At 44.2% G+C, this 10,931-nt stretch overlaps 1 protein-coding gene across 1 annotated transcript in view; it reads right to left on the bottom strand.

Moving 5' to 3' along the window:
- Window positions 1-35: 35 nt before the first annotated feature.
- Znf652 (zinc finger protein 652) overlaps window positions 36-10,931 on the bottom strand; it is a 60,721-nt gene continuing 49,825 nt past the window's right edge. The window contains exon 6 of the mRNA XM_021212779.2: window positions 36-9,104. Within this exon, the coding sequence (XP_021068438.1) occupies window positions 8,584-9,104 (521 nt within the window). The 3' untranslated portion in view covers window positions 36-8,583. The remainder of the gene's footprint in view (window positions 9,105-10,931) is intronic.

The following is a 10,931-nucleotide window of genomic DNA, read 5'->3' as shown; positions in this document are numbered from 1 at the left end:
TACGGATGGTTATGAGCCACCATGTGGTTGCTGGGATTTGAACTCCGGACCTTCAGAAGAGCAGTCGGGTGCTCTTACCCACTGAGCCATCTCACCAGCAGTATGTTACTCTTAAGGGACCAGGCTGGATTTGGGGCTTGGGGTAGGCACACTACCAACAGTATTGGAGATACCAACCAATAATACAGACATGAGTTACATGATTACATAAAATGAACAACCACTGACCAAGGAGCCCACCCTCAAAATGTCATCTGAGCTTAGAGAAGAAATAAAGAAATGACACATGGGAATATGGCTACTTTTCTTTTTTTTACTTTGAACATTAGCATGAAGTTGGTTACCGTACACATCCAAAGGCCCAGCATGTTGGGAAAAAAAAAATCATTAAATGGCACACCGTGTACCAGAGTCTCAATAAGAATAAAATATACAATGCTACATTGAGTGGTTAAAAATACACAAAAAAGTAGTTTTAACAATCTATAAATTTTTATACTTAAAATCATGATTGAGTTGAAATAAAAAAAAGTGCATTTCCATTACTAAAAAAATAATATTGGTATAGTTAACACAGGGAAGAAAATCATCACGCCGGGGGTCTGACAGGATGCTAGGGAAAAGATGACTAAGGGAAGCCAGGCATCTGGACCAGTTCAGAGCCCGCCTGGCTCCNCCCATCATGCAGCTAGCTCCCTGGGCCAAGCAGCCCTCCTCTCCCTCCTTCCCGTCCNAACAGACTCTCTTCTACCCACCNCTCACCCCNACCCCCAACTGAAGGCCCAATAACCTTCTTTACAGCATGACAGGTGCCTTCCCTCACCAAGTCCCAACTTGACCTTCAACGCCCTCTACAGAGGTAAGGAAGAGACACTGTCCCATTCGAGATTAGACGTAGTCTTAAATCTTCTTGCCCTTGCAGGCAGGACTGGAACCAAGCAGCTCCTGCTTTCTTACACTCCTCTGGACGAACACTCAACAGCAAGCTTTGTAAACCTAAGGCTAAAGATTCCTGGCAAGACAACTGGACTTCCTTTAAGAAATGAGAAAGTGCAAGTGACCTCAGGACTGTGGGGACACCAGGCCACCTGCCACCTACCCTGGTCACAGCTTCCCTTCCACTTCTTCTGCCTGGGCTGGAATTACAAGGATCCCCCATCTGGCATTGCACAGGCCCTTGCTGGGGGAAAGAGACCAGGAAGAAATCAGTTGGGGAGGCCCTTTCACAGGAAAATGCTTCCTGATCCTACAAGGTAAATATTCTCAGGCTCGGTGCTTTCCTGAGTGGATATCCAACTGTTCCTCTGAAGACACTGCAATGGGCCCAATCAAAATTCCCCGAGAGCCGAAGAGGGCCAGCGGCCCAAAGACAAGAAACCAGTGCAGGGCCAGGCCTGCTCTGGGAGACCTTCCTACCCACCGGAAGCAGACAAAGTGAGAGAGCATGTGCTTACTCATATAAGATGTGATAGGGCAGGCTGGGCTGCAATGGGATTTGGAGGGTGGAAACAGGGAGGAGGGTCACCGTTAGCTCTGCGTTTAGTAAACAGTGGAGCCTTTATGATAAGGGCTTAGCTTTCAGTCTCACGTAACCAATATTAACAAAGGCTTGCTGGTTATGCTGCCTGACGAGTCGCATGGACCTCAGACACAGGACCCCATCTCTGCTCACATCACCAGGCCTGAGTTAACTGCTCAACTTAGTGATTGTGAAAATGCTTTAGTCAAATTCAATCAGTGAGCCAAGAGGTAGCCCAGAAGAGACTTAAAAGCTGAGAATAAAGTACTTTATCGCCCCGTATGGCCAAAACAAGTACTGCAGAGGAAACCAAAACCCAAAACAACCCTCACCCCCACTCCCGACCGCTCATATTCTGGAAGGTAATTCACCTGGTTTTCTGAGGCCACGTATCTAGCGATACAATTTGAGAAGTAAACACAGACATTACACTACACCATTTATTTCTTTCCAACTTAACTCAAGTGAGCGATCATGTGTATTTTCCAATGCAGCCAGAGTCGCAGAGCCTACGCAGGGTGTGATAGAGACCCTGTTTCTGGCTCCCTGGCTCCCTACATGGTAAGGCAGATGGAGAGGCTGTGCTCGTTCACGGGAGCTGGAGACGCAGAAACAAGCCACTGCTCTCTTCTCAGACCCATACAGGCAGGCTCTTGACTCCACTGAAACCATCCAATTTCCTTCTGACATTAAACAAAAACCCGGCTTCCATCCCTTTTTGAGCATCTCCATTACCTATAAAATCATTTTCAAGTAATTTGTCACATCCCCAATCTCACCAGAGAAGCTCAACTAGGATGAAGGTAAGCTGGGGTTAGTGATGGGGAAACCTCTGAGGGGCAAACTTTTTGATACTTGACCAAAAGTATCCTGATTGCTACACAATAAAGCAGTCATCCTTCTCGAAGGGCATGGGTCTTCCCAGTGACAGTAGCTATGGTTCTTCAGTATCCAAATGCCTGGGACACTGGAGAGAAAAGGAACTGATTCAAAAGCACCCAGTTCTCAAGACTGACTGCAACGGCAAACATGGAGGGTACTTTAGAAACTTGGGAATGATTTCTGCACCACAGACTCTACCTTTTCCAGTGTGCACACTGCTCTCAATCCAAACAGCCAGTGGAGCATTCTAATGTCTTGACTTCTATATTTCCAAACCAAGTCTCACAAATTTGGTATTGTCCCACCAATTAACATCCTGTCTGTTCCCAGACAAAAAGGATGAAAAATTTATCAACAGCCGTCTTTCCAGACTCCCACCTTGTGCGACCATCAGTCTTGGGTGCCTGGGTACTAATAACTGGAAGGAAAGACACAAGCGACTAAGTCAGAAAGCAAAACTTCTGACTAAGGTCAAAATACTCTAATTAGTGTTCATTAGCCTTAAAAAAAAAAAAATCCAGTTTCCTCACTGAAAGAGCACATCTGTTTTCGCTTAGGAGGGAACTATCAACCCATTATACAGCACAAACTTTAATTTGGGATGTGAGAGCCAGCCAGTTGCTAAAGAAATTTTTATCAATGAAGTGCACATACTACACACAGAGTACACGTCAGCTTCCTTTTTCCTCTGTCTTTCATACATCATTAGACATCAATCACACTTTTTAAATGATGTAATGGGGTTTACGAGGGGGACAGGTGGCTGATGAGAGGGGCAGATCAAACATCAAGAAAGGGATTTGTTAACAACCCCAGAGAGCACTTTTCTCCTCTCTGACTAAGCTAGTCAAGGGAAAAACCCTGTAAGTGTTTATGCAATGTTATGTGCAGCCCAGCGGCAGCTCGAGTTCCTTTAGTTTGAAGGGCAGGTAGGTACTCAGGAAGACTTCAGATGAGAAAAGGATGGCCCAGAGACTTGCTGGGTGACCTTGGTCTGTGGTGAAAGACTAGAAGGTGAAGGACGGATGGCTCTAGTCCAGAGGTTGTTTGGGGGTGGGGAGAGTAAGATACAAAGCTACAAAGGTGACCCAGCCGTGAGTGACAGGGCAACAACACACAAACGTGTTCACAGCCCCCAGCCAGGTGTTAAGCCCTTTGGAATAGGGTGAATTCCGATACTCATGGAGAACGAATCAATCAGAGGTAGGATTCAGACCGGGACAGAGGTTTCAGGGCATGGGCTTTTTGAAGGCACTCGAGAGCAGAGTGATTGAGACTAAAGCTGCTACGACAGTAGGGGATCAGACAGACAGGTACTCAGGTCTCCGTGCTACAGTAACAGAAACAACTCCAGGAACGCTGTCCCGACACACATCAACCAGGAGCCTGAATTAACAGGGTGGAGAGAGACCCACTTTATAACAACATGGCCCCTACTAAGGGAACAAAAAGGAGGAGTTTGTTTTCAGAATATGTAGGTCTACACAGTAGTTTTGAATTAAATGTAATTTTTTTGAATGACATGGCATCTGGTTCTTTAAACAAATGTACTGAAGCTAGAGAGCTTCAAAGTTGGAACATTTGAGGAATTTGGCTTTCCCTGGAGTCTTGGAAAAGCTGTGCCCTAAGAGGGAAAGGTCTGATTGTAAGTCTATAAACAGGCCTAGCGAGTATAAAAGTATTCAACTGTGAAGGTGAACGGACACACTGACGACTTTTATGGCTTCCATAGAAAGTGCAGTGAGGATCTCTGGGCTGCTTTATCGAGGTAGTTCCGGGTTGGAAGGTCAGCATTGCTTCTCAAGAATGCTACAGATGACAGAATCAGGTTAGCTAGTGAGTTGTTATTGCATAACAATGCCACTATTTCTAATGGCTTATGACCTTTTATTCCTGAAAAAAAAAAAAAAATGGAGAGAGCAAGAGAACTCCTGGGAAATTTTCTACCTTGGTTTATGTAGAGAAAAAAACTTAAACCTGGGGACCCTTTGCTCAGGGTTACAAGTTTAAGAACCCCACCTGATTTTTTTTAGCTGATAAAATGGTTAGGTCTAGCATACTCTCTCTTCATGACATGCTACACACGCCGACCAGCAGCAACATCTCGGCCACGTGAACCATCACAGTAACAAAAGTGGTATTTTTCATATAGGAGCTTAAACAGAGGGGTTCTTTTAATGGAAGTTTTAGTTTTTCTCTCTTTAAATACAAGAAGCTCACCTACCATAGTGTGTTTTCCTAACCAAACCTCCAAGAGGGACTAGATCCATATAGATGTATGTGTGCATTCATGAATATGTGCACACGTGTGCACACACCCACACACACCCACACCCCTCACCCCCCCCACACACGCATGCGTGCCCCTGCAGTTGAGTTCTTTCTCTACTTCATAGTCTCAAAATTTAAACCTTCTAGGGAAATAAAAATGAAACTAAACACACATCCACATCCACTCAACAATCATAAAACTGAAAAAGATTTTCAAGAAGTTAAAAATTCAAAACGTCAAAGATTTTGGCTCTGGTTAGAAGGGGTGAGGGTGTGGGGTGGGGTGTATGGGGTGGAGGCTAGCTCAGAAGGATACTGTCAACAGATGAGGTTCTCAGATTGGACAACTCTGGAGAGGTCCATGCTGAAGGCCTGAGTCTGAGGGTTACTAAGACAGTACCTGGAAATGATTTTCAAAGGTTTCTTTGAGCTTTATATAAAGTTTTATGTGGAGACTTCCCCATTTGCTAAAAATAAGAATCAAATCAAAATAATATACCAAAAAAAAAAAAAAAAAAAATTGAAGCCCCATGCCTTTAAATCTTCTTTTCATTCAGTTTTAAAACCCAACCCAGTCTGAGCCTGACTCAGTTTGAGAGCAGCAGCCTTTCACTAGGCTAAAAAAGTTTGTATCCAAATGATAAATCCATGAGAAGAAAACAAATGATGCATGACTCAACCCAAAAATGTAATGCCAACACAGAGAGAGCATCCTGTGGAAGCCAGGCAGGGAGGAAGAACAGGTACCATGAGCCCAGCACTTGGGAAGCTGAGGTGGGGGAGTCATGGGTTTGAGGTAACCATGACCATATCCACGGGGAAGTTCAGTTTAGCGTAGGTATTTAGTGAGAGACCTTTTCTCAAAAAAGCAAAACAAGAACCCCAACAACAACAACATTCTTGGTGCTGGCAAGATCCAGCACTCAGGCTGTGAATTCAAGGCTAGCCTGGTCTACATATAAGTAAATAAGTAATCCTTGCAACAACAAAGCCTTTGAAGATAGTATAAAATGGTGTAATGAGAAAACCTTGATTTAAAACCTGTTATTCTAAAATGTGATGTGTTATGAGACAACAGTAAAGATACGGGCCTAGAACTCAAACTCTTCCACGGGTCTTTTTCCATGGACAGGTAACAAGAACGTAACAGGTTCTGTGGAATTCCTGGGGCACTGCAGCACATGTGGGCGAGCACAGCACACACTGCAGCTCTTACCTTCATAGCTAGCAGACCCCAAGCACACTGTCAACCCTGAGTCTGAGTCTCCAGCACGTGACAGCTGAGGTACCTGCACGTTTAAGGCATGGCCCTGTGGTTTCTGACTCTGAAGCATTTCTGTATGGATCTCATTATATATATGCCCATTAGTCGTACACTTTTGAGAGTCATTTTTTAGAGTAGGCTTCTCAAGTCAGGGAAGATATACTTCTCCAGGAAAAAAAAAAAAAAAATTGCCATTTCTACACTGTTCCACATTTGAGTAAGAATGATAGAGTGGGGTAGGGCTAAGTCACTGTTTTAAATTATTTTTTCTGCTTCTGTTAAGGATAGCGATGCTTACTAACTTGCTATTGGGCTTCCTATGTAGAAGACAGTTTCTTATGGCTATAGTCATTGGAATAAAGTCAGAACTGACAACCTGAATTTTTCAATGAATATTCATAGTATAACCATAGAATGGTTATAATTCAACAGCCTCAAGTCTAGAATTCAGAATCTCTGCCTCATATTGTAAAAGCATTTAGTATAAAATAAGGTATAACCAATTAACTTAGCTATAATTTATACCTTTTTTGATAAAAAATATTTTAATATTATAAGTTTAACCATGAGATACGGATATGTCTACATGAAAGTGTAGATTTGCAGACTTCCCATAAGATGCAAAGGAGACTGTGGAGGTAATGGAGTAGGGTGACTTCTAAGTCACGACATTCAGAAAAGGAATCTGCTTCCTTGTTTGCTTCGGGTATGTGAGGGCTGCAAGAATGTATGCAAATATTACAAATATCATTCATTAAAATTCATAGCTAGAAGCTGGAGGGAAGGCGTGTCCTGAGAGACCTTCCTGACTCCGCACACAATGTTTCCTATGTTTACAGAAGATAAGGGCAAAACTGGAGAAAATCTAGAAATAGTAAACCAGAAAAACAAATTTAAGGTATGATAGTTAAAAACAAATTTAGAGTATGATACTTAAAAGCAGGAGCCTAACCTCAGTCCAGAGTCTGTGTGTCCCCACTGCAAAGTAGCCAGAAGAAAGTGCACGACGCATATCTGCACATTTAATATCAAAGATAAATAAATAAGAGCTAAGGGTCTGATTTAAGAGCCTGAGGATAGAGAGATGAGGAGGAGAGAGGCGGGAGACAGAGGCCATTCTTGGAACTCAGCCTGTGAGAAGAAGAGCACAGAACGTGTGGGAGCTGTGCTGTGCACACCTGTCAGCTGTCTAGGACCACCATGTTAGCCCTTCTCGTTGGCCTTCTGAATATTCACTCCAGGGTGACCATGCTCTGTGGAAGTTCCCCAAATCTTGACGGAGTAAGCTGCCGCTCAGAGGCAAGGGCTGCTCTCTCCTCACCTAAGGTGCTGCCATCTCCCTCCTCTGCAGAGGGCAGGCAGTGGGATCGGGGGTTTCCGCTCACTACACTTTTAATGGCAGATACCAGTCAGTTGTGGACACCCAGGTTTTAGAGACTGCAGACATTTTAAAACTCAAAAGTCAACTTGTCTTCTCATCCACATTTCTCGGTCACTCTCAGAAGTTATGTTTGTGGTTTCAGTTCACCATATTGGCTTCTCCTAACAACTCTTGGAAAACACTGGAACCTCAAAGTAAGAGATTCCAATCCATCTTCTCCCAACAGCTACGCACAACACAGTTTCTAAGAAGAGTGAGAAACAGACATGATCCAAGGAAACGACCTCTGCCACTTCCTCCCGAGGGCATTCACAAATGTCATTCACGTTTGCAAGCCCTGCTAACTCTGAGTGACCCCATTCCCTCGCACCACCCCACTGAATCCATAGAGTACTCAAAGGGACACCAACATTGGCTGTGCCAGTTGGACTGAATGCCCAGCAGAGACTTCCAATTCACTGATGATGAACTTTATATTGAACCTTGCTTTTGTACCTGGCCTGCTTTTTGTGACCCGCTCAGATACATCCAGTCTCAGAAGCACCTTTGAGTTGTACGGATGTAAGAATATTTGAAATAGAAGTTATTATATGCATCTTTAAGAATCACATTTTGATGATTATAAAAATTTATCTATTTTACAACATGGGTTTAGCTACACTGAAAAAATTACACAGCTTATTGAAATACATCTCATTTTAGAAACAGACTACTAAAGTCTATACAAAAACTCTAAAATAATTTCTGTAGTAAAATAAAGAGTGTGTTAAAAGAGCTACACAAAGAAGAAAATTCCCATCTTCTCTATAATGCTTGATATTGTGTGAAACGCAGCCAGCTCGACTCTGCAGCCAGCACCAAAAGCTGAAAAGAATTCATTATAATACACAGTGATACAGTTAATGCTCCGGATTAATCTCACAGCCTTCCCGATTAGTATAAAGGAAACAGGTCCACCCCTCTTTGAGGAGAAGACCGAGATATAAAAGCAAGCATACCTCATCCGCTGATATGAAATTATAAAATCCCACAGTCACAGTATCTGAAATTTATAAAAGTCATCAGAAAATGCAAGCAAATTGGGCTTTAGTTCGGTGGTTTCCCTGGTTTCAAGGGCAGACTTCTTCTTTACTCCGTCAGGTCAGTCTGATGGTTCACCAGGACAATGGTGAAGGCCCTGAAGGAGGCCATGGAAACAGGAAGACCCCAGAGAAGTACAGCTGCACCCCTTCTGCCAGCTCACTGTGGGGATGGCACTGGCTGGGGCTAATGGTGCTGGGCCGGGGCCGCACTGTTCTTCTCTGCCAGGTGTCTCAGAAAGGTGTCCTCGCTCTGGCTTCTGTGGTTTAGGGGCTCACTCTTGAAGAGGGCTGGGGGTGGGGGCAGGTGAGGCACAGGAGGGATGGGGAGGTGGTGCGTGTGGTGTGGATGCGTGTGTATGTGCAGGTGTGAGAAAGGGTGTGGGACGGGTCTTGAGGGAAGAACACCACCCACAGGGTTCATACTGACTGCAGGGGCTGGGCTGCTGGGAGTGTTGGCCACGGCTGGAGCGGGAGCAGCTGGAGCTGAGGCGAGTGGGATCTGGACAGCTGGCGGCACATTCACTGGGCTGGTCACTCGGAAGCACTTCTCCTTGTGGGCCTTCAGCATGTTGGAAAAGCGGAACCGCTGACCACACACATCACAGGGGTAGGGTTTCTCGCCTGTGTGAGTTCTGCGGTGCCTCTTCATGTTGGGTCGACTGGTGAAGCTTTTGCCGCAGATTTCACAGATGAAAGGTTTCTCTCCTGAGATGAGCACAGACGAACAGGGTTAGTGTTGCTGGTGTAAAGGCAGGCACCTGCCACTTATGCTCTCCCTTCAGCAGTTTGTCTCCCAAATTGACACTTAGCATGTCGCAGTAGGCACAAATACAACTTATAAGCTACCGTGCTGGTAGGAAAAGAGGAGGGCAATGAGAGGTAGTGTGGATGTTGCAGGTGAGTATGCCCTACAGGCATGGCCTATGGGCACTTTGTCTCTGAAATTTAACCACTTCTTGTGCCAGTTCACTGTGACTTCAGCTACCACCCCTTCCCCTTGCAACAGGCACCCACTCTAGACTGAGTATTAAGACTTATTCAGGGAACCTGGTTCTATTCCAACCACTACATCTAGTAGCTTTCCATTCTCACCACAACGGCATAAGGTAGTACACTATCCCTGTTGTCTGAAGGGTATCTTGCCCAAGGTGATCTGTTAGGCACAAAGTTAGGAACGCTGAAGTCTAGCTCCCAGAATCTGCTCTACTGACATGACACAGAACCCACAGCACTTCCTACGCTTTGGGCGTATTTCTACATGCATGAAAGAAACCATTTCCTTACTTTTTTTTTCTGTAACTCCCATAACCAGGAGCAAATACCTCTTCACATCACAATTCAATCTCTCTTAGTCTGGAAGAAAGCTGGATCTCTTTCTTATTTTAGAAGAAGGTAGATCTCCTATTGCCTCCTTCCACAAAATCCTGAACTCTACCCTACCCACCCACAATTCCTAAGAGAGAGAACTCGAGAGTCAGATGGGGCCAGTTACCCCTTGCTGCAGGACCTTCCCTCGCTGTGACTGACACTCATCTTTCTGGTTGACTTCTGAGCCTAGTTTGTCTCCTTTTTAATCAATTTCTTCCTATCTTTTCTACATCCCATTTTATTTTACTTTATTTTATTTTATCTTATTTTGAGACAAGGTTTCATTATATATCTAGCCTTGGAACTCAAGATCGCTGACCTCGGCTTCCAGAGTGTTAGACTTACAGGTGTAAGCCACAAGCACCTGGCTCCTCTAGCCATCTCCCCCATCCCTTCCAAGAAAGGGTCTCCTGAATCCCAGAAGTGCACTTTAAATGTCCTATGTACCAAAGGATGACCTTGAACTTCAAATTTTTATGCCTCTGCCTCCCAAGTGCTGGTATTACAGGCTTGTGTTACCATGCTCAGCTTTCCTTTAATAATCTTAAAACCTCAACTATGGCCAGTAAGAAGTGGATAAAGGCACCTGCTGCCTAGCCTGAGAACCTGGGTTTGATCCCCACAGTAGGAGAGAATTGAACTCAAAAGCTATTCTCTGACCACCATAAATGCTCCATGGTACAAGTTCATTCTCACCCCCAAATAAATATTTGTAATCACCCAGTCAAACAAACACACACTTCAATCTATACACTAAGTGGTTTTGGTTGTATCCGCCTGAGAGAAATGCCACTGGAAACACCTGTATATAGAAACATAACTATTAACATGCAATCTAGGTAAGGACATCTATAAAATATTAGTAAAGTAAAACAGGCGTGCTTTGAAAATATGTGCATAGCATTATCCACTCTGGTGTGAGATATGCACAGAAAATACATGGAAAGAAATACACTATATTGCTAAGATTACTTCTAGGTAACAGAATTGCAGATGGTCCATTTATCCTTCCTCTCTCTCTCTCTCTCTCTCTCTCTCTCTCTCTCTCTCTCTCTCGCTCTCGCTCTCGCTCTCTGTATGTATGCTGTCTCTGTCTCTGTGTATTTCTCTCTGTGAGTTTGTGTGCTTATCTTTCTTCTCTCTCTCTCTCTCTCTCTCTCTCTC

This window comes from Mus pahari, chromosome 14 (assembly GCF_900095145.1).
Source record: "Mus pahari chromosome 14, PAHARI_EIJ_v1.1, whole genome shotgun sequence".
Lineage (NCBI taxonomy): Eukaryota > Metazoa > Chordata > Mammalia > Rodentia > Muridae > Mus > Mus pahari.
This window is presented reverse-complemented; position numbering and strand designations above follow the sequence as displayed.